Here is a 24,862-nt window from a genome sequence, read left to right as displayed (position 1 = left end):
GCTAGAGTCTATTATAAAGGATGTGATAACAGAACACTTGGAAGGCATTAATGGGATTATGAAAGGGAAATCATGCTACTGGAGTTACTATAAATCTACTGGAGTTTTTTGAGGATGTAACTAGTAGAATAGATAGGGGAGAACCAGTGGATGTGGTGTACTTGGATTTTCAGAAGGCTTTTGATAAGGTCCCACACAAGAGGTTAATGTGCAAAATTAAAGCACATGGGATTGGGGGGTATATACTGGCATGGATTGAGAATTGGTTGACCGACAGGAAAGAGAGAGTAGGAATAAATGGGTCTTTTTCTGGGTGGCAGGCAGTGATTAGTGGGGTACCGCAGGGATCAGTGCTTGGGCCCCAGCTATTCACAATATATATCAATGATTTGGATGAGGGAACCGAATGTAACATTTCCAAGTTTGCAGATGACACAAAGCTGGGGTGGAATGTGAGCTGTGAGGAGGATGCAAAGAGGCTCCAATGTGATTTAGACAAGTTGGGTGAGTGGGCAAGAACATGGCAGATGCAGTATAACGTGGATAAATGTGAGGTTATCCACTTTGATTGTGAAAACAGAAAGGCAGATTATTATCTGAATGGTGATAGATTGGGAAAAGGGGAGGTGCAACGAGACCTGGGTGTCCTTGTACACCAGTCGCTGAAAGCGAGCATTCAGGTGCAGCAGTTAGGAATGCAAATGGTATGTTGGCTTTCATTGCAAGAGGATTTGAGTACAGGAACAGGGATGTCCTACTGCAGTTGTACAGGGCCTTGGTGAGACCACATCTGGAGTATTGTGTGCAGTTTTGGTCTCCTTATCTGAGGAAGGATGTCCTTGCCATGGAGGGAGTGCAACAAAGGTTTACCAGACTGATTCCTGGGATGGCAGGACTGACGTATGAGGAGAGATTGGGTCGACTAGGCCTATATTCACTAGAGTTTAGAAGAATGAGCGGTGATCTCATCGAAACATATAAAATTCTAACAGGACTAGACAGACTAGATGCAGGGAGGATGTTCCCGATGGATGGGGAATCCATAATCGGGTCACAGTCTCAGGATATGGGGTATGACATTTAGAACCGAGATGAGGAGAAATTTCTTCACTCAGAGGGTGGTGAACCTGTGGAATTCTCTACCACAGAAGGCAGTGGGGGCCAAGTCATTAAATATATTCAAGAAGGAGATAAATATATTTCTTAATGCTAAGGGATCAAGGGATATGGGGAAAAAGCGAGAACAGGGTAATGAGTTAGACGATCAGACATGATCATTTTGAATGGCGGAGCAGGGCCGAATGGCCTACTCTTGCTCCTATTTTCTATGATTCTATTCATTTAGTACCTTAGCCATGCCCTCTGCCTCCACCAGAAGATCGTTTTTGTCTCTAATCAGCCTCACCCTTCCTTTGACTATCCTTTTACTATTTATATGTTTTATGTTAGCCGCTAATCTATTCTCATACTCTTTCTTTGCCCTTCTTATTCCCTTTTTAGATCCCCTCTGTATTTTCTGTATGTAGCTTGGTTCTCTACTGTACTTTGAACTTACATTCGTCATAAGCCTCGTTTTTCTGTTTCATATTAATCTCTATATCTTTAGTCATCTAAGAAGCTCTAGCTTTGGATGTCCTTCCTCTCCCCCTTTGTGGGAATTTGTCTACTCTGTACCCAAATCATTTCCTCCTTGAAGGCCTCCCATTGTTCAATTACTGTTTTGCCTACCAATTTTTGATTCCAATCCACCAGGGCAAAATCCCTTTTTAACTCACTGAAATTTGCCCTCCTCTAGTTAAACATTTTTACATTTGATTGTTCCTTGTCCTTTTCCATAACTATTCTATTATGATCACTGTTCCCTAAATGCCCTCCCACTGAAACATGCTTCACTTGCCCTACTTCATTCCCCAGAACTAGATCCAGCACTTTTTCCTTCCTTGTTGGGCTGGAAACACACTGATCAAGAAAGTTCTCTGTATGAATTTCAGGAATTCCTCTGCCTTTTTACCCTTTACCCTGTTACTATCCCAGTCTATAATGGGATAATTGAAGTCCCCCATTATCACTACTCTTTAGTTCTTGCATCTTTCTGTAATTTGCCTGCAAATTTGCTCCTCTATCTCCTTCCCACTATTTGGTGGCCTATAGTTTGCACCAGTAGCAAAATAGCTCCGCTATTGTTCCTTAACTCTAACCAAATAGATTCTCTCTTTGACCCCTCAACTACATCATCCCTTTCCAGTGCAATAATAGCTTTTTTTTAACATGTTTGGCAGGACACAGAAATTGTTCTGGAAGTAGACAGGGAGACCCATGAAAAAGTACATCCTCATCGACATCCATCTGTTACATCACGCAATCACAAGATTACTACGGTGAGGAAGGCCATTCAGTCCATCTCACATCATCCATTCAGAGAGATTCTAACCCCCTTCCCGATTGTATCCAATCATCTCAAACGGTTTTCAGCTTCACTGCTCTATCTGGAAGTTTATTCCATAATTTGATCACTCTTTGTGGGAAGAAGAATTTCCTGATATCCGACTGTAAAGTTACCTTTTACTAGTTTGAACCCTGTAACTCCTACAGGTTAATTTAGTAATATTCCAGTTTAACTTTTTCTATATTCTTAATATTATAGGTTATACATCTATTAGATCACCTCGTGGACGCCTCCTTTCTAGGCTGAAAAACCCAAGTTTTTTAAGCATTCCCAGTTATTTTAATGGGAGACTAATTAACTGGGGAAACCCAATTGCTTTGGTGGTTTGCAGAGTTAGTAGATGTAGTTCATGACTGCTTCTTGACCCAGTATGTGAAGGAAGCTACGAGAGAAAATGAACAAGAAATGAAAGTTGTAGCACCTCTGGGGACAGGATGATAAAATTTAACATGATCTTGGAGTCAGAAATACCTAAGACAAGGAGTCAGGTACAGAACTTTAAAAGATCGAAATTGGATGAAATGACAAGACAGCTAAAGTAGAAGACACATAGAATGCCTTTAAAGATATAATGTTGACCATGCAGGACAAATACACTTCCAAAACTTTGAGAAGTATTGTTGATTGCGGGACGTCTGGGTGTCAGCAGTCGATACCACTCACACAAAGTAAATGAACATTTGCAGGGTATTGTTCGTGATTCACTCTTAACTATTCCACATGTTTCTAACATTAGATTTTAAACTAATTTATGTTCTATGCAATCACAAGACTGGAGACTTGAATTATTACTGTAGTGTTCAGTATGCATGATATAGAATACTTTAATTAAATAGTAATTGCTCAGCTCCAAAACTAGATTTTATTCCACATCAGTCCTTGAGTGCATCGTCTGCAGTACTGGTTAGGGTGGCACTTTCAGGAACTTGCTGTAAATTATACAGTTTTAGTTCAATTGGTGCCAAGCAGCATTTGATTTGTGAAGAGTCTCCTCCAATGATTTATAGATCACAGTTTGTAGTTTAACGGTCCAGTGCTACATGACACTAATTTTCCAGTTGTAGTTGAGATTACAGAAGCTTAGTCAATTTGAAAACAGGCTACGAATCAGGACACGTCAACCCATTGTTAGTCTTAGCTGTCAACTGATTATGTGCTGACACTGAGAACCTTGAAGAAGCTTGCAACTTGGAGCAACCCTTTATCCAGGCAGAAAGAAGCTGCAGTAAGGATAAATGGGGTTTATGGAAGGAGGGGGAAGAGAGAGAGAGATAGTTGACAAATAATCAGACAGGAAACTAAAGAACTGTTTTATCTATTTACTGTAGGCACATCATGTCGTCCGGTTAACAAACACTTACTTTGTGTCACTTTCCCTGTCATACTATTTCTATCACACCCATATATCACAACTGTCTGTCACACTGCAATTTACCATTATACTTCCTATTTTTCATTTTAATTTCCAATGCTTCTCTTATTGGCAGATTCTTGCTATTTGACACATTTAGCTTGAACCTTTGAGCTACTTAATCCTGATCGGCTTTCTGAATCATGTGATGAAAACATGTCTCAGTTCCCCAAATGTGACCCACTTCTTGTGTATTTTTCAGACTCTGTTCCCCACTCTTTTAGGATTGCTAGTCCCCGCTGTTTTTTTAACATTCATTCACCATTGCCTTTTATTTTGAAGACTTGTTCTCCATCTGCTTTTTAAACCATGGGCATCCTAATGCAGTGAAGATCCAGCTCAGCTGTGAATCCTCTTGTGGTTGAATAGCTTGCTAACACTCATTTTCAAAGCTCATACAAGAAAAATGACCACTTGGATAAGGTTCCAGAAGGGGCCGGTGAACAGTAAGTGCAACAATAAGACAGCAAGATGTCAACACCTTCAGGAAAGGTGGAAGAGATGGGAAAATATTTGTGAAAAATTGTGTATAACAGAATCAAATCTCACACAAGAAAAATAATCTCATTAACATAGAAACATAGAATATAGGAGCAGGATTAGGCCATTCGGCCCTTCGAGCCTGCTCTGCCATTCAGTATGATCATGGCTGATCCTCTATCTCAATATCATATTCCCGCTCTCTCCCCATACCCCTTGATGCCTTTTGTGTCTAGAAATTTATCTAGCTCCTTCTTAAATATATTCAGTGACTTGGCCTCCACAGCCTTTTGTGGTGGAGAATTCCACAGGTTCACCACCCTCTGAGTGAAGAAATTTCTCCTCATCTCAGTCCTAAATGTCCTACCCTGTATCCTGAGATTGTGACCCCCCCTCGTTCTGGACACCCCAGCCAGGGGAAACATCCTCCCTGCATCCAGTCTGTCTAGCCCTGTCAGAATTTTATATGTTTCAATGTGATCCCCTCTCATTCTTCCAAACTCGAGTAAATACAGGCTGAGTTGACCCAATTTCTCCTCATACAACAGTCCTGCCATCCCAGGAATCAGTCTGGTGAACCTTTGCTGCACTCCCTCCATGGCAAGACTATCCATGGAGACCAAAACTGCACACAATACTCCAGGTGTGGTCTCACCAAGGCCCTGTGTAACTGCAGTAAGACATCCTTGCTCCTATACGCAAATCCTCTTGCAATGAAGGCCAACATACCATTCGCCTTCCTAACTGCTTGCTGCACCTGAATGCTCGCTTTCAGCGACTGGTGTACAAGGACACCCAGGTCCCTTTGTACATCAACATTCCCCAATCTATCACCATTTAAATAATACTCTGCCTTTCTGTTTTTCCTTCCGAAGTGGATAACTTCACATTTATTCACATTATACTGCATCTGCCATGTATGTGCCCACTCACTCAACTTGTCTAAATCGCCTTGAAGCCTCTATGCATCCTCCTCACAACTCACGATCCCACCTGATTTTGTGAAACATTCCCACATATCTTTTGTCCTTTTTTAGTAATGATGTGCTTTGTGGTATGAAAGCATTGCTACTACATTTTTCTTTCTCCATTTTGTAGGCCAAGGACAGAATCCTGCTCGGCAGGCTAGTGTCGGTGCAGGAATCCCATATCAGGTGCCGGCATGGAGTTGTCAGATGATTTGCGGCTCCGGGCTGAAAGCGGTGTCTCTCGCAGCACAGGCCATCATGACAGGGAGCTCAAATATTGTGGTAGCAGGAGGCATGGAGAGTATGAGCAAGGTACGAGTGCAATGGGTTTATCACATCCAGTGGTCATTCTCGCCAAACACCTCTTGATTAAGGGGCAGATTTTATTTTTAATTAATTCTCGTTGTCACTGGCAAGGCTGGCATTTATTGCCCATCCTAATTGCCCTGATAAGGTGGTGGTGAGCCACCTTCTTGAAATGCTGCAGTCCATGTGGTATTCTTTGTAGTGGCTTGCTACAACTGGGTGGCTTGCTAGGCCATTTCAGAGGGCAGTTAAGAGTCAACCAAGTTGGTGTGAGACTGGAGTCACAAATAAGCCAGGACAGTAGATTTCCTTCCCTAAAGGACATTAGTGAACCAGTTGGGTTTTTACAACAATCTGACAGCTTCATGCTCACTTTTACATGGTACCATCTTTTTATTTCCAGATTTTTTTTGACCAAATTTAAATTCTCAAACTGCCATGGTGGGATTTGAACTCACGTTCTCTGGATTATTAGTCCAGGCCTCTGGATTATTAGTCCAGTAATATAAACAGAATTACACAGAAGCATGCTGGTGTTTATGCTGCACACAAGCCTCCTCCCACCCTTCTTCATTTAACCCCATCGACATATCCATCTATTCCTTTCTCCCTCATGTGTTTATCTAACTTTCCCTTAAATGCATCTATGCTAGTCGCCTCAATTATGCATTGTGGTAGCGAGTTCCACATTCTAAACACTCGCAGTTTCTCCTGAATTCCCTATTGGATTTATTAGTAACTATCATATATTTATGGCCTCTAGTTCTGGTCCCACCCGCAAGTGGAAACATCTTCTCTACAACTACCCTATCGAACCCTTTCATAATTTTAAAGACCTCTATCAGGTCACCCCTCAGTCTTTTTTCCTAGAGAAAAGAGCCCCAGCCTTCTCAATCTTTCCTGTTAGGTATAACCTCTTAGTTCTGGTGCCATCCTAGTAATTTTTTTTTCTCCAATGCCTCTATATCCTTTTTATAATATATAACCACTACACTACAGAATGTTGTTTGTCCAACTGTTACATTTTTGGAATGTCTGAAACTATCAACAAATTCTCCCAACGGACTCATGCAGGGGTTCCAAAATTGTGGCCCAGGGGCCAGAAACAGTTTCTGATCCTCGCCAAACCAGCACTTGAAGCCCATGCAATTCAGCCCTAATTGTGCTCATATTTGTTGCTCGCTCATTTGAATTTCGTGAACCTGGAAGTTTGGAATGGACTGTTCATAGCACTGTTGCCTCATTGCTGGATCAATCCTAAATCAGAACACCACAATTTGTTAGTATCAGCAGCATACAAATGAGAATAAGGATTTAAACTTTATATGGGACATCCCAAGGTGCGATAGTGCACACTGATGCAATCCTGGAAGACACAAAGCTTGGAAACCTCTGACCTGGTGGATGAAGATACTGTCTGATGTATCACTATTTATAAACCAGAAGGTCCCTGGGTCGATTCCTGTCTCGAGTTAACAGTTGCAGCAATTGGAGAGCTGCAGTTGGCCTCAGCACTTCAAGTTCAAAAAATAAAATCAGCCAGGGCTTCCCCTCCTTATCACCATCTAGTCTTCGAACAAGTGGAGACATTGGGTGTGAGCAGGATTACCCTCTGTTGTGATGTCCTTCGTGGTCGAATAGCCCAGCAAAACTCACCATCTAGGCTCAAATTTGATCGAGATGCTGGAGGGAAAGCAGTGCCTGTGGAACCCAGTGGGTATCAATGCACAGGAAAGAACAACGTGAGGTTTATTTTCTTTTAAAAAGTGTGAAGAATAGCCACAGCAAAAGCCAGCATCTTCAGGAGAGATGAGGAGGGGGCGGTGGGGGGATGAATTTTCTTCATCCCACTGCACCAAGTTTAACCCTCACACAAGCACAGACAGAATGTATAGGTTACCCTCATATACACACAATTTCTTTTTAGAACATGGGAAAAGTCCTTTTTCCCTTCTCCTCTTTCCCCCCCCCCCCCCCCAAATCACCAAATATCGTTTTCTTCTGCTTCTCTCCTGAAAACATAGACCTTTGCTGGAATACGGCCCCATGAGCACCAGCAGGCCTCTCGTACCTCACCCAATTGGCCATTTGGAGAACATGGGTCTCAGCACGCTATTTGACCACAGAGGACATCATAGACGAGCACCTGTCTACACCCAGTCCACACACACACGTGTGTGCTTCCCCTCGGTAATGTTTAATCTGTTCAGTGTTATATGTCTAAAGCACAATTTTTTATAGTGATAACAATATGCAGATTAGGATATTTGTCTGTTTAAGTTGTTTTTAACCAGGTCTTATCTCAAGCACCTGTAACAAATGCGGACCCACTGCGAAATGCTAGACTAAAAGCTGCATTCATTTTTGTACGTTAGGCTCCACACATGGCACAGATGAGAGCTGGGGTCAAAATGGGGGATGTGTCGCTTCAGGATAGCATTCTGTGTGATGGTCTAATGGATGCATTTCACTGCTACCACATGGGAATAACAGGTAAGAGCTGCCACTAATGTGGAATAGACTCCTCCAGTGCACTGTAAATGCTATTTCAGACAAACAGGATTTTTTCACCATGTGAGTGAATCGTGTGGATGCCATGGCAACCCTGAGAGCGATTTGATCCTTTAAGTGTCAGCCTTGGCTCGGTGGTAGCATTCTCGCCTCAGAATCCCACTTCAGAGACTTGAGCGCAGAGATTGAGATTTCAGTGCCGTACTGAGGGAGTGCTGCACTGTCGGAAGTTTAGTCTATCCAGTGTGACGTTAAACCGAAGCTGCATCTGCCCTTTCAGGTAGAAGTAAAAGATCCCCTAACACTATTCGAAGAGCAATGGAATTCTCCTGGAGCCCTGGCCAACATTTATCCCTCAACCAACATCACTGAAACAAATCAACTGGCCATTTATCTCATTGATGTGTATGGGACCTTGCAGTGTGCAAATTAGGTGCCACATTTCCCTACATTACAACAGTGACTACACTTCAAAAGTACTTAATTGGGTGTGAAGCACTTTGGAACATCCTGAGGACATCAAAGACACTACATAAATGCAAATCTTTCTTCTGCATACTGTTATCTCTGCTCCAGTTATAGCTACAGCTGTAAATCCAAATGCAGAGTGATATTGTGGTCGTAGAGCAGTGAATGAGGGACGAGGCCATCGCTAGGATGGACAGCTGTGCGCTTTACTGTTTTCTACATATTTTAGTTACAAAGAGTGCTTCCAAAGGCTGACTTCCTGATTTGACCAAGTAGCAGACAGGTGGAAGAATCTAAGAAGATGGGGTGAGAACAACAACTCAATAAAGTGGGAGATGAAATAAACCTTTAAATACTGTGGATTTAAGGGGTTAGGGGGGAGGTAACTTTCCTCTCGCACTTGCGTGTAGAGCATCACATGGGAAAGTCTGATGTGCTTGTGTTATGGAAGTGTGATCTACCATGCTCTGTTTACCCATGTGCCTTCCATTATGTTGACACGCCATGCCCAAACATTAAAGAGGAAAATTACCACTAAGCTTTTTTTTGAGAGGCCTTCCTAACGACTATTTTGGTCACTTGAGGTTTATCTTATCTCCCACTTTATTTAGTTATTGTTCCCCTCTCCTTTCCTTTTAGATCCTCCCACATGTCTGATGTACTGCACTCATCAGGAAATAGGCCCTCTGTCAATCCTACTGATTTTTGAATCTTCCCAAACTGCTTTAATTGTTTATTATTCAGTTAATTTAGTCGCAACTGGTTCACAGACCTGCCTCCAGACAAAGTACCAGCTCTCAGATGGAATCAGATGCCAGGAAAAATGTCAAACGGTCCAAATGGATTACGCCTGAAATCTGTTCAGGTTAAACAGTTAATTCTGCTTCTGATTCATAATGGGGAAACTAAGGACATTTGAATGGACACTGGGTAGCAGCGCACAGGGCATGTCAGTATAGAAGTCTGCTGCACCAGCGTGCCTTGCAGCAAGGTTTGCTGATTTTAGTCGGGCTGTCACACAGGAACTGGGGAAAACTTCAAAGTTTGAGTACCCCAGGGGACTCCTAGTGATAGGTCATTTGGCCACTGCCTTTGCTCGGGGATAGTGCGTGTTGCAGGAGGTGCTTGAAAGAGCAGAAATAAATAAAAATGAGCTTAAACAGGAATGGTGTTGAGTGATCATAGATTGAGCGACTATATGTCACAGTGCACGGACCGAGTTCTCAGCTAAGGGGAGTAATTTTGACTTTGGGCGATAGTGCAAAACAAGCAATATTGGATCATCTGTCCGTTGTACACACTGCCCGATCATCATTTCCACAATTGGGTGGCGGCTGATCGTAGAGCAGCATCATTTTTACAGCACAGTGTTTTATTTTGTTGTTCTTCTCCTTCTCCTTGTGCAGCCGAGAACGTGGCCAAAAAGTGGAACGTGAGCCGAGAGAAACAGGACAGGTTTGCTGTACAGTCCCAGAAAAGAACTGAGGCGGCGCAAAAAGCAGGATTTTTTGAGAAAGAAATTGTCCCCGTCTCTGTCCCATCTAGAAAAGGTAATAGTGCGATTTCTCCTGGGAGGTAGTGCGATCTTTGATATTGGTCAGTGGATCAGCTCTGTTTATTGGGGGAGAGGGGCTGGAGTGCAGGGGAGGTGGTTTCAGTCTCCATGTCATTTCCCTTTTCCTCGCCTGAAAGTGCTGCTTAATGCTGGGGTCCTTTTGTTGATACTTAACCCTAATTATATATTCTTTCATCTGTCACCCTTGACAGTGCATGTTGATTGTGGAGGGGACACCTCAACCAAGCCAAACCGTAGCTTGATCTAGCCCAGTGTTCACACACACTCTCACTCTCAGCAGCAGCCACTGGATGGCAGTCAGCAGCAGGAACTTTATCTGAGCCTTTCCCTGGCCTCAGGAGCACCAAGACCAATTGCATCAGGCAGGTCAGCATGAAGATGCGGATCGAACCTCTGACCCTCCTGGTCTGTACAGCATTCAACAGCCAAGCCTTTGAAGGGAGCTGGCGGCAATTATTCCTGTGGTGATTGCAAAAGCCCACAGCCACACCCAGTCTGTATACACACTGACAGCATGGGTAATGAGCACTGTGACTGCATCACAGCCACTCAGGGCTGCTCTGCAGCAAGTGAGTGTATACAGAGCTCAGTACTGATGTCACAGGTTTATGGTGTGGCCTATACCACTGTAGGCCTCTGCCCCCTTTGTGTCTCTAATTGACACTGATTGCTGCTGCAATTCTGTGGGATATGTGTAAAGCTGAGTTCAAGTTAGAGTACCAATCAAATTATAAGTATTAATTGTTTCTTTCAGACATTTATAGTAGTAACCAGGCTTTTGGGATGTCATATGTAACAACCAAAGCAAATTAAGAGGGCACTGTTATGACTTCTTCATCTTAGCAAAATGTCTTCATGGAGCCTCAGTCCTATAAAGTCTAAATCCCTGTTCCCACTAATGTGCATATTTAAATACATGATCCTGTTAATTTGCATATTTGAACCCATGTAACTTAATTTGCATAGATCTCGAGTTGCTGATACTATCAGCTCTTGGTGTTCTGATTTGGAATTTATCCCTATCGAGACCTCTAGGCCCACAAAATTCAAACCAGTGAATAAGAAATAAAAAGACAAATAGGACGGAGTCATCTGGGCGTCAAGGGCCGGATTACCAGGGCTGGGTGGCCACAGTTGCTCACTCCTGAAGTTTAATATTATGGTGGCATATTCTGTCTCCGCTAGTTGTTTTGGCAGGTGAAGGATGTCAGTGCTTGCTAATAAAATGCTTTTCTCCTATTTGCTCCTTGTGTACCAGATGAATGGATGATAAACCCAATTTGAATGCATCCAATCCTACCAGCTATACATAACTGCATTTCTGTCAAATTAGCACATGTACAAATGCTGGGCTATTTTAGTTGATGGTCATTGTAGCTTCTCCCTCTGAAGGCGCCAGCAAAATCAGAGTAAAGCTCCCTTGGAGAACCTCTACTGCACTAATGGGATGTTATACATTCCCGACTTCAGCCGCCAGCTCTGTACAGACTACAGTAAAACAGACCCTGGATCATTTTATTAGACATGTCCTGTATCACGAATAAGGAAAATCACTCAAAAATACAAATTCAGGGTACTAGGACAGTGAAACTGGATCCATCATACATGCATTTCATCCTTTTGTTCTGAATACATGTTGGGGTGTGAAGTAGATTTTAGTTTTGATGGTTTTCACATAGAAAAGACACCAACAATGACACTTCACCAGGGGTCTGTCTCGTATTGTTTTGAGTGTTCAGTGTTGGCTTCTGCTTTTACATAACTGGACATAAACATATCTCTCTTCAGGCTCTATTGAAGTGTCAGCTGATGAATTTCCCCGTCACGGGAGCAGCTATGAAGTGATGTCGAAACTGAAGCCATGTTTTTTAAGCGATGGGACGGGCAGCGTCACTGCTGCTAATTCATCAGGTGAGTGAGGTGCCTTCCCTTTAAATCTCAGATAGTCGTCCCCATCTCCCGAGCAGAGTTGACTGGCTGCCACAGTAACTGGACTGATGTTACTTTGGTTCCTGTTCCTGTTGCTGCAGGTATAAATGATGGGGCTGCAGCTGTAATTCTGATGAAGAAATCAGAAGCTCTTGAAAGAAATCTGACACCTTTGGCACGTGTTGTATCCTGGGCTCAGGCTGGTTTGGATCCTGATATGATGGGGATTGGCCCTATACCAGCAATAAGAAAAGCGGTAAGACAAGTTATTAAGCAAGTTGTTTCAGAGCTTCGTGCATTAATACTAGGCCCTATTTTATTGCATATACCATACACAGTGAAGCAAAGTATAGCAGAATATTTAATTTCTTTCTTTCTTGGTTATTTCATTGGAGAAGTCAGATAATTTCACAAGGGAAATCAGTAGAAGAACTTTTCCCTTTCAGAAAACAGAAAGTTCTGTCTTTATTGCGTATGATTTTTATAGAGAAAAAACACTAAGGTCAAAAAGGAGACTATTCTCGCTTCAGAGTTTCAAAATGGAAATCAGTAGATGTCAGGCTGCTAGTAATGCCTTGTTTTCTTGAAATCAAATTACTCTGATGACTGTGACAGTTTGAAATGCTAATATTTAAAATGTTAACCTTCAGATTCAACTATTCCAATACTATCTTGGACAGTCTTCCATTTTCCACCCTCCAAAAGCTTAAATTGATCCAAAGCTCTGCCATCTTGTCCTATCCCATATCCCATACCAAGTCCTGCTCACCATCACCCCTGTCCTCACTGAGTTACATTATATGGGAATAATTTCCTAGTTATAGTTGAGTTAAAGACTGTTCCCTGGATTATAAGGGTATTGTTTTAGAATTATAGAATGATACAACACAGAAGGTGGCCATTCGGCCCATCGTGCCTGTGCCGGCTCTTTGGAAGAGAGGTAAGATGAAGGGTGGGATGAGGCCCATGTGGAGCATAAACGCATGGACCTGTTGGGCCGAATGGCCTGTTTCTGTGCTGTACGTTCTATGTAATCTGCTTCCACCATCCTTTCAGACAATGTATTCCAGATCATAACAAATCAGTACAGCACAGGAGGAGGCCATTCGGCCCATCATGCCTGTGCCAGCTCTTTGGAAGATCTATCTAATTAGTCGCAGTCCCCTGCTCTTTTCCCATAGCCCTGTAAATTTTTTCCCTTCAAGTATTTATCTAATTCCCTTTTGAAAGTTAGTTAGTATTGAATTTGCTTCTACCACCTTTTCAGGCAGTACATTCAAGATCATTACAACTCGCTGTGTAAAAAAATGTTTCCTCATGTCGCCTTTTGCCTATCACTGATCTGTGTCCTCTGTGTATCGACCCTTCTGCTACTGGAAACAGTTTCTCCTTATTTACTCTATCAAAACAGAGGAAATTTTCAGCCTCCTATATGCCCTGCAGTGATTCCAGCGCTCCTCAAGCTCAGAAACCCTGAGCTTGAGCTCGAGCAGCTGGAGGCACTTCCTGCACACATGGTTACCCAGGACACCTGAAGCGTCCTGGAATTCCCACATGGCACAGGAATTGCAAACAATGGGTCTCAGCTGTCCCTCCATTCTGTTTAGAGTCTACTTGTATTTATTTTTTTATATATATGTTTTATCTTAGTGCCCCTTTAACCCTTATTTATTTATGTATACCAGATTCTTATTTAATATAATTCCTATCCCTTTAGTGTTAGTATTCCCGACTTAGTTTATTTTATCTCCTTAGATCTAATTATTTACTCATTTATTTATATATTTACTTATTTAACTATTAGTAAATGGATTTAATGTGATTTGAAATTAGTAATTAATTAATTTATCCGATTGTTTTAAACTATTTCTTAATCTACATACCCTCGTTTACTGTGACTTCACTTTCTCAAATGTGACGTTACTTTCTCAAATTCTCTCGGTATTTGTTTTATGCCTCTGCCGATTCTGCTGCAGCCGCTCTTTTTAATTCTCAGGCCTCTCCCGTGGTTCTCCCCGCTCTCCTAGATTTGGTTGGGGTGAAGCTTGGTACTTGGATTATAAATATATCATTTTCTAGTTATTGTTGGTTTGAAGCCTGGATTATAAGGGTATAATTTTCTAGTTATACTTCTGTTCCTGGCGCCCATGCTAGCTGACATTGTAAACTGTTTCCTCTCCTTAACCGCTATTACCCTCCCTTTCAAATTTGCTATTGTCAACCTCTCTCAAAAAAAAAACACCCTTGACCCCTCTGTCCTAGTAAATTATGATCCCAATAGATCAAAGTCCTTGAACATGTTTCCAAATCCGTGCACTTCTTTCCCACAACTCTGTTTGAATCTCTCCAATCAGGTTTCTGCCCCTCCCCCTATGACAAAATGGCCTTAATTAAAGTCAGGAATTACGTTTTCTGTGACTGACCATGATGCATTATCCATCCACAGCCTCTCTGCAGCCTTAGATCCTTCTTCAGCAGCTTACCTCCGTTGTGCAGTTTGGTAGGACTGTCCTCGCTTTGTTCCACTCATCGTAGCTAAAGCATCTCCTGAGCAATGGCTTCTCTTTCCATCACCACATTGTTCACCTCACAAATCCTCCAAGGAACTATCCTTGGCCCCTCCACTTCTTTATCTAACTGTTGCCCCTTGGTGACATCATCTGAAGACATGAAATCAGTTTCCATATGTTCTCTGATGACACATAGCTCTACCTCTCCACCACCTCTCTTGACCCATCCACTGCCTCTGTGTTGTCAGACTGCTCCATTCTTGGATGAGCCACAATTTCACTCAGCTAAACACTGGGAAGACCAACACTATAGTTTTTGTCCCCCACTAAAGCTGTGTACTCTTGCCACCTTCTCAGGTTGAACTAACTTTGGCCTCCTATTCAGCTCCGCGCTGAGCTTCCGACCCCATACCCTCTCCATCACAAAAACTAGCTACTTCCATTAACGGCTTCTGTCCCTACTTCAGGCCATCTGCCAACGAAACCCCCATCAATGCTTCCAGACTCAATTATTCCAGTGTTCTCCTAGACGGCCTCCCATTCTCCGCCTTCTGTAAACCAACTCATCCAGAACAGTGCTGCCTATATCCTGTCCTGAGGGAGTTTGAGGAGCTAGTATCAAATTAAAAAGCAGAACCTTCAAAGGTAGTAATCTCTGCCTTACTACCTAAGCCACACGCAAATTGGCATAGGGACAAACAGATTAGATGGTTAAATGCATGGCCGAAAGTGTGGTGTAGGAAGCAGGGGTTTCAATTCATGAGGGACTGGCACCAGTACTGGGGAAAGAGAGAACTGTTCCGTTGGGACAGGCTCCACTTAAACTGGGCAGGGACCAGTGTCCTGGTGAATCAAATAACTTGGGCAGTAGATAGGGCTTTAAACTAAAGTTGGGGGGAGGGTTCAGGTAAGGGTAAATTTATCAGTCTAAAGAGAAAAGTTAAGGCTGTAGAGCGGAGCAGCGATTTGGGTGAAAACAAGCAGAGTGTGTCAGGAAGAGACAGAGAGTAATAGGGCATTAGTGACTAAGGTCACATCAGGAAAAAGTAGTAAAAAGTTAAAATTAAGGCGCTATATCTGAATGCATGAAACATTTGTAACAAGATAGATAAATTAATGGCACAAATACAGATAAATAGGTTTGATCTAATAGCCTATGTGGTTGCAGGGAGACTAAGTTTGGAAACTAAATATTCCAGGGTACTGGACTTTTAGAAAAGATAGGCCAAATGGAAAAGGAGGAGGTGGGGGGGAGCCCTGATAATAAAGGAGGAGATAAAGGCAGTAGTGAGAAAGGATCTTAGCTCAGAAAATCAGGATGTAAAATCAGTATGGGTGGAGCTAAGAAATAACAAGGGGCAGAAAACACTCTGACTTGATAGGGTAGATGCTGAGAGGCTGTTTCCCCTGCCTGGAGAATCTAGAACTAAAGGTCATAGTCTCAAGATAAGGGGTCAGCCATTTAGGACCGAGATGAGGAAAAATTCCTTCCCTCAGAGGGATGTGAATCTTTGGAATTCTCTACCCGAGAGGGCTGTGGATGCTCAGTCATTGAGTATGTTCAAGACTGAGATCGATAGATTTTTGGACACCAAGGCAATCAAGGGATATGGGGATAGGGCAGGAAAGTGCAGCTGTGATCTTACTGAATGGCAGAGCTGGCTCGAGGGGCCGTATGGCCTACTCTTCTTATGTCCTGCACCAAGTACCACTCTCCTATCACCCTTTTCCCTCACTGACTTACACTGGCTCTCAATGTCTCAGATTTAAAATTGTCATGCTTGTGTTTAAATCCCTCCATGTGCTCACCCCTCACTATATCTATCTACCTACCCCCACCCCACCAGGCCCCCTGGGAATTCTCCATTGCTCTGACTCTGGCCTCTTGTGTATTCCCCTCCCTTCGCCATAACATTGGCAGCTATGCCTTCAGCCGCCTAGGCCCCATATTCTGGAGTTCCCTCCTTAAACCCCTTCATCTACCTCTCTACCTTTAAGACCCTTCTTAAAACCAAACTTTTGATCATCCATAGCTCCTTCTTTGGCTCAGCGTCATGTTGTTCCTTATGCCTTTGTGAAGTGCCTGGGGACTTTTTTCTACATTAAAAGCGCTGTATTAATGCAAGTTGTTGTAAATAAAGTCAGTTACGGAACAGTATTCAACATGAAACAGTGTATTACAAACTTTGCTATCCTTCACTATACTCCATCTCTCCACCTTGCTCGCATTCTTTAAGACCTTCCTTATAACCTTTGTCACTTCTCCTAATATTTCCTTCTTTGGCTTGGTGTCAATTTTTGTCTGATTATGCTTCCGTGAAGTGCCTTGGGACATTTTCCTGTGTTAAATATAAATGCATGTAGTTGTTTTTATACATTTATCAAATGTAATGAAGATCCTTCCCCTGAGCTATCTTTCAGCATAACTGGATCTTATGTGGTACAATGCAATGAGAGTCAACTTGCCCAGACCCTCACCCATAGTCTAAATCCTTTGAAGTTTTACTGAAACAAAGCTCATTCACAAAGGACAGCATTTCTCATAATTAAAATTAGATAGACATTCTTTGACAGTGGGATTGGACATTTGTTCCCCCAGTTAAAATATCTTAATATAATTGGACAGCCATCATAGATACTGTAAAGCAGTAAAGTGTGCTTCTGCATTCAATCAATAATGGCATATTAAAACCATTTTTTATTTCAACAGGTACCAGTCAAATACACCTACTGACACAAATATTGATATCAACCCAGGCAGCCTGTCTGGTTTCCAAATTGAAAGTGTCAAACAGATTGGTCATTTTCCATGTGATTATTTACCCCTCATGTTTTGTTACAAGTAATAAGGAATTCAAATCAATCCAGGCAAAAATATGGTTTCTGTCACAGTCACCAGCTGCAATTCTGTATATATTTCTAAGTATGTGTTTCTTTTTGTTCAGTCTCTTAACTCCGTGACCTCCTGTGTGCCCACCTGCATCACTAATTCGATGCTTCCGTCACACAAATGCACTGTCTGTGACTTGCTCAGTAGTGCTGTCATACGTCTTGCAGATGAGAATAAGTCAGCACAAAGCTTCATGGGGGGAGAAAAGATGTGGCATTGTGGGAAAAGCTCGCTTTTACATTTTAGCTCCCTAACATGAGTTGCTGTACTGACCAGATGAATTCATGACCTTTTTGCTGTTGCCACCCATGATAATGAATTCCCTCTAACAAATCTACCCAGCATCTTGTAACAGTTTTTTTAACGTTAAAAACAGCCTCAATATTTTCAATACCCAGAGGAACACAATTTGTGTAAAATCACTGCTGAGCTGCGGGTTCCATTTACTGACTTGTTAAATTTACTAGGTGGAGAAGGCTGGCTGGACACTAGATGAAGTTGATCTGTTTGAAATTAATGAAGCTTTCGCAGCACAGTCAGTCGCTGTTGTCAAGGAGCTGGGTTTAAACCCAGAAAAGGTGAGATGTAGATACAAAAATCCTTTTAAAATTAATTGAGATGGTTTACCTGGAAAAGAAAGGTATTGCAAAAGCAAATGAGTTTTATAGCAATCTCAATGATGACTAGATATATTTATATTGGAGCAGAATGAAATGCTAGACAGGAGTTGGTGTGGTAACAGAAACAGACCCTTGTTTGAGGCATATTTTGTATCTGAAGCATCAGAGAATATCACTGCACCATTACAGATCAGTTGACAACTTTAGCTTTGCGGACTTAAGGCAGTGTGTTTTTATATCTAATTCCCTCTTCCCCCTACGCTCCTAAAAGTGCCAGGTCTTACTGGAGTATGGGTGCATGAGCATTAGCCACCCTCTGTTACTTTGCCCAAGTGCCACTTCTTCATCTGTTAGCCAAGTCAGTGAGTAGCAGTGGGCTATTCAAATGTGGGGGTGCCATAGCCGAGCCACTGAGCGTTCACACATTCGCTTTCCAACAAAGGGTTATTTGTGAATTAGAGGGAAGAATCCTTGCTGTGTTTTTTCCGCCTCCCTTTCTGGTGGGCTGAGGCCAGTTGTCAATGTTCTGGCTGAGTTTAGCTAATGCAGCACAGATCAGACCTGGGAGCTTCTGTTGCTCAGTTCATTTATCCATCAAAGAACTTTTCAATTGTACTCTTAACTCTCTCTCAATGAATTTCAACAAACCTTTTGCTCACTGCTGGACATTCCTATTAAAAGAGCCCCATAATCTAGTAATTGGTGATGTTGTTGCAGTTTCTGTATAGCTTATGATCATATCCCAACATAGGAACAGAAGTAGGCCAGTTAGCCCCTCGAGCCTGTCCCGCCATTCAGTGAGATCATGGCTGATCTGTGCTTTAGCCCCATGTACCTTAATACCCTTGGTTAACAAAAATCTATCAATCTCAGATTTAAAATTAACAGTTGAGCTAGCATCAACTGCTGTTTGCGGAAGAGAGTTCCAAACTTCTACCACCCTTTGCGTGGTAGAAGTATTTCCTAACTTCACTCCAGAAAGTCCTGGCTCTCATTTTTAGGCTATGTCCCCTAGTCCTAGACTTCCCAACCAGCGGAAAGGGTGGATAGAAAGAAACCATATCAGTTCACCTTAATATCTTAAACTTCGATCGATCACCCCTTAATCTTCTAAATTCCAGGGAATACAGCCCTAGTTTGTGTAATCTCTCCTCGTAATTTAACCCTTGGAGTCCAGGTATCATTCTAGTAAATCTACACTCCCCCCAAGGCCAACATATCCTTCCTAAGGTGCGGTGCCCAGAACTGAACACAGACTCCAGGTGTGGTCTAACCAGGGCTTTAGCATAACATCTACCCCCTTGTATTCTAGTCCTCTAGATATAAAGGCCAGCATTCCATTAGCCTCTTTGATTATTTTCTGTACCTGCCCTTAACATTTTAATCATCTATGTACATGGACCCTTAAGTCTCTGGACCTCCACTGTCTTGAGCTTTTCACCATTAAGAAAGATCTATCCTTTTTAGGTCCAAAGTGGATGACTTCACACTTGACTACATTGAAATCCATTTGCCAGTTTTGCCCATTCACTTAATCTCTGTAATTGTATGCTTCCAACCAAGGCTACCCCTACCAGGGTTTGCAGTCACCTGTCAAATAGCCTAGAACATAATATTAATGCAGATATCTTTATTAGCTGGAAGAGATATATTTATTAGGTTTTAAATTACTCTACTGAGCCAGCTGTGATTATCCCACTTACCACCCAGATACCAGGACATAGAACTATACCCCCACACAACTTACTGCCTTCAGCAGAATTGGGTACAGGGAGATTGATAAATCAGTGTTAAAGTTCTAGGATAAAGTAACTTTTACTTAGAAAACAAGTTGTTTTGATTGACATTGGAACTAATTGTGTTTTTGTAGGTAAACATCCAAGGTGGCGCTATTGCTTTAGGTCACCCCCTGGGAATGTCTGGGTGCCGCATCCTGGTCACCCTTCTCTACGCACTGGAGAGAACAGGAGGAAAGCATGGGATCGCTGCTTTGTGTATTGGTGGTGGTATGGGAATAGCAATGTGTGTTGAAAGGCAATGAACCAAATTTGAGCTTTTGCTGCAACAAAACCCTGCACTCAAGGTGCTGGATAAAACTAAGCAGGCATTTCACACAGCTGCTTTACCTTAACAAAATAAAAAGGTGATTGCATTCTGTTGTCAATGATTGATTATGCTCCTTCAACATGTTGGTCAAGAATTTGCTGGTAAAATAGCAGCGAATTAAAGGCATACAAGATATTATTAGTGTGCTTTTAAAAAAAAATGCAATTTGTGGCGAGGAGCAAATACGCTGTGAGTTACGAATCACCACAAGTTGCTGTGTTGTTAGCTTCGCAAAAACCAGAGCTCACCATCAACCTCCCCATGAGTATTGAGAAATTGCTGCATTTGTGCTGTAAAAAAATTAAACTTGCCGTAGAAAGTTAGGGCTGCTATTTCATGGCATAAGAACCCTGTTAATGTGGTAATTTATGTTTCCAATGGCCTTCCACTTTGAAACTAGTTAGCAATTAATGATAATTGTTCTGCAAATGCCATATAAAGCACACAACCAGGATGCAAGTTAAACTGGGGAAATTATAAAAGTAAGTAAATCCTTCTTAGAAAAAAATGTATTAGGGAATACAACTAAATGATAGAACTGAATGGAAACAGAGAGCACAGCTTGGAAAGTGCTTTACTGTACACGAATGGCACTGATGGAGAATACTTGGGCTGGCTGGCAAATCAAGAAATCTTTCTGACCAGCAGGGAGGAAGATCATCAAATTTGATTTTTTTGTGAATTACTAAAAAATATATAGCTTTCACTTGTAGGCAGCAGTTGGCTTTGGTTCCTGAATTTCATGAATTAAAAAACAATCTGAATCCTGGGCAGGAGGCTGTCTTATTCATGTTTATGCGTCATGTTCCATAGGCAAAAAAACACATTTCCCTGCATGTAATTCGGTATTTTAATAAACTTCATTTGAATGATCAGATATCCAAGCTGCCACTTCAGAGCTTTGCTAACCACAACAACTTGCAGTTATATAGTACGTCAACTTAGTAAAACATCCCAAGACGCTTCACAGGAGTGATTAGCAAACAAAATTTGACACCAAGCCACATAAGGAGATATTAGGACAGGTGAGTTAGGTTTTAAGGAGCATCTTAAAGGAGAAGAGAGAGGTAGAGAGGTTTAGGGATGGAATTTCAGAGCATAAGGCCTAGGTAGCTGAAGGCACGGCCACCAATGGTGGAGAAAAAAAAATCGAGGTTGCGCAAGAGGACAGAATTGGAGGAGTACAAAGATCTTGGAGGGTTGTAGGACCGGAGGAGGTTACAGAGATAGGGAGTGATTTGAAAACAAGGATGAGAATTTTAAAATCGCAGCGTTTCCAATATAGCTCAGGGAACGCAGTGGTGATGGTTGAACTGGACATGGAGGGATATGATACGGACAGCAGAGTTTTGGATGAGCTCAAGTTTAGGGAGGGTGCAAGGTGGGAGGCCGGACAAGAGAGCATTGGAATAGTCGAGACTAGAGGTAACAAAAGACATATTAATGAGGGTTTCTGCAGGAAATGAGCTGAGGTTCAAATTCAAATCCTCAAATTTAATCGGTTACGGTCCTGTAGTTCACCAAGGTCCCAGATGCCCCGTTGACCTCGCCACTGCGCCATTATCAACTTGCACTTCCAGCAATTTCCGGTGTAAAATTAATTGGAGCTGAAAGGTGAGGAAAAAAATCCAACTTACAGTGCTTACCCCTCCAGCAAATTCTAGGCCAAAGTTGAAGAAATGTAAGAATGCATTTTGTCTACTATATTTAGATATAGCCTGAGTGTGTGTATACATGTTTATTGACTACACCGCTGCCAGCAGTGACTGCCGAAATTGACACTGCAGTCCGAAGTGCGCATGTGCACTTTTGCAAACTGGCATTGTCAATTCCACTAACATTTCTGTTGAAGATTCTGAGACTTTATTAACCGTGCATGAGTAACTCAATGTCATAAAAGTAATTCTCTGTAATGTCTAAATCGCGCGTAGAGATGGGATACGGTTCTTTATAGAGCAAAAATAAAACTCTGGAAGTAAGAATTATACTAGGATGAGTGAACATTAAAGGGAGTGATGGAGCCTGTCTAGAGAATCACCCACATATATAGAACAATAATGCAGGGTGCTAACTCATCTCATCCCTAACAACATGGGGTCAGGGTATAGTGAGGGACCAGGGTAAAGCATGAGTCCCCAGGGTATAGTGGGAGGCCCCAGGGTCTCATTAGGCACCATTTGTTTGGCCTTTCAAAGACTTAATGCCTCTTTCTACCAGGAGCTGGAAGGAGATTTCTTATCTCCATACATGTACATAAAAAGTAGCCATGTAATGATGAACCAGATAAACGTATGTATCCGAAGATTAGAACAGCAGAAGGATTCAAAATGCCTCCTAAGTAACGGCAGTCTGTGCCTGCACTGTAATGGGCCTTGGCGTTTCAAGCTGTCTTGCCTGACATTCTCCAGAAATTGCGTTTTTGAAAATCTCTGGAGAAACTGTCTTAGATCACAAAATGAGGATGAGGTTCCCAATACAAAATGAATCCAAATCACCTTCACATGGTGCAGTTTCTGCATCTAGTGAGCTGGGCTGCAACATATCTATTCAGACCTCTTTGGACATCGCTGAAACAAACTGAGAAATTAAACATTTAACCACCACACTCATGTAGCTCCTTTGCTGAATACTTGGGTCAATTTGGTGTGTGACTATTGTTCAGGAATGTTTCTATCAATGCCTTCCAAGAGAGTATGACTCAGGTCTACTGACCATTGCTCTGGATGGCAGTTCAGGTCGAAGTCCAGTTTACAGACAAAGGCCTCGACTAAGCACTGGGTTTCATTTCTAGAGGGATAGAATTGAAAAGCAGAGATGTTACATTAAACTTGTATAGAACCTTGATTAGACCACACTTGGAGTACTGTGAATAGTTCTGGTCTCCATATTATGAAAAGGATATAGGGGCACTGGAGAAGGTGCAAAAAAGATTTACGAGGATGACACCAGAACTGAGAGGTTTTACCTATCAGGAAAGATTGAGCAGACTGGGGCTCTTTTCTCTAGAAAAGAGAAGACTGAGGGGTGACCTGATAGATGTCTTTAAGATTATGAAAGGGTTTGATAGGGTAGACTTAGAGAAGATGTTTCCACTTGCAGGGGAGACCAGAATTAGGGGCCATAAATATAAGATAGTCACTAATAAATCCAATAGGAAATTCAGGAGAAACTTCTTCATCCAAAAAGTGGTTAGAATGTGGAACTCGCTACCACAAGGAATAGTTGAGACGACTAGCATAGATGCATTTAAGAGGAAGCTAGATAAACACGAGGGAGAAACTAATATAAGGGTATGCTGATAGGGTTAGATGATGTAGGGATGGAGGAGGCTCGTGTGGAGCATAAACGCCGGCATGGATCTGTTGGGTCAAATGGCCCGTTTCTGTGCTGTATATTCTATGTAATTCTATGTAATGTCACAACACACAAAATAAAGTTTAGATAAATAAATAAATAGAGTTTAAAATCAGCACTTCTTTTGAACTGAAAAGGGGCCTCTGCTCCATTTAATAAAAATTTCTTATTTGACTGTCCATCTTTTCCTCAAACATGTGTACTTCAATGTCCCACTGTCACATTCATTCAAAATGAGCGCATTATGTGCAGTTTCTTTGCAATTTGAATTTTGAAAGCTTTCCTTTTGATCCGCGTTGACTGTTCAATAGTTCAAGATTTGTCACAGCAACCCTTGGAAAACTTGATCTGTGCAGCGTCCATTAGTGGTATCAGTTGTCAGATTGCGTAGGTCATTTACCAATGATTACTTTGCTTCTACCCAGAGCTGGAACTTTTCTTCTCCAAAGTCGAACGGTTTCCTCAAAAATCGCAGCAGTTATCGACAGAAGAGCAATAAAGAACCACAGGCTACAACAATGCCCACCTCCTTTGTCACAAGGAACAAAGATCTCTGCACCGACACTATTTAACAGTATCTCATTAGTGAGGGCTACCAGTGTTTTAGAAAGGTTCAAGTTAATTCCTTGCTTTTGTACACAATGCCTCTATTTATAAAGCCCAGGATCCCATATGCATTTTTAACAACCTTCTCAACTTGTCCTGCCACCTTCAAAGATTTGTGCACATATACCCCCAGGTATATGTGGTAGTTCCTGCACTCCCTAAAATTGTACCATTTAGCTTATATTGCCTCCTTATTCTACCTGCCAAAATGGAGGCAGAGGGCAAGGCTGAGGTACTAAATGAATACTTCACATCCGTCTTCACTAGAGAAGAGGATGCTGCCATTGTAGCAGTAAAGGAGGAGGTATTAGCGATATTTATAGGATAAAAATAAAGGAGGTACTTAAAAGATTGGCAGTACTCAAAGGAGAAAAGTCACCCGATCCAGAAGGGATGCATCCTAGGTGACTGAGGGAAGTAAGGGTGGAAATTGCGGAGACTCTGGCCACAATGTTCCAATCCTCCTTAGATATGGGGATAGTGCGGGAGTCTTGGAGGATTGCAAATGTTACACCCCGGTTCAAAAAAGAAGAGACGGATAAACCTGGCAGTTACAGGCCAGTCGCCTGACATTAGTCAGTGGTGGGGAAACTTTCAGAGACAATAATCTGGGACAAATTTAATTGGCACATGGAAAAGTGCGGGCTAATAAATTAAAGTCAGATTTGTTAAAGGAAAATC

The 24,862-nt window shown here is 42.1% G+C and overlaps 1 protein-coding gene across 1 annotated transcript in view; it reads left to right on the top strand.

Moving 5' to 3' along the window:
• Positions 1–23,675, top strand: part of acat2 (acetyl-CoA acetyltransferase 2) — a 38,275-nt gene extending 14,600 nt beyond the window's left edge. Inside the window, exons 3-9 of the mRNA XM_067989133.1 lie at positions 5,436–5,617; positions 7,987–8,104; positions 9,997–10,140; positions 11,955–12,077; positions 12,197–12,351; positions 17,963–18,073; positions 19,986–23,675. Of these exons, the coding sequence (XP_067845234.1) occupies positions 5,436–5,617; positions 7,987–8,104; positions 9,997–10,140; positions 11,955–12,077; positions 12,197–12,351; positions 17,963–18,073; positions 19,986–20,156 (1,004 nt within the window). The 3' untranslated portion in view covers positions 20,157–23,675. The remainder of the gene's footprint in view (positions 1–5,435; positions 5,618–7,986; positions 8,105–9,996; positions 10,141–11,954; positions 12,078–12,196; positions 12,352–17,962; positions 18,074–19,985) is intronic.
• The last annotated feature ends 1,187 nt before the right edge of the window (positions 23,676–24,862 follow it).

The sequence above is a fragment of the Heptranchias perlo genome, chromosome 8 (genome assembly GCF_035084215.1).
Source record: "Heptranchias perlo isolate sHepPer1 chromosome 8, sHepPer1.hap1, whole genome shotgun sequence".
In the NCBI taxonomy this organism is placed as follows: Eukaryota; Metazoa; Chordata; class Chondrichthyes; order Hexanchiformes; family Hexanchidae; genus Heptranchias; species Heptranchias perlo.
Note: the sequence above shows the minus strand (reverse complement) of the source record. Positions and strands in the feature narration are given on the sequence as shown.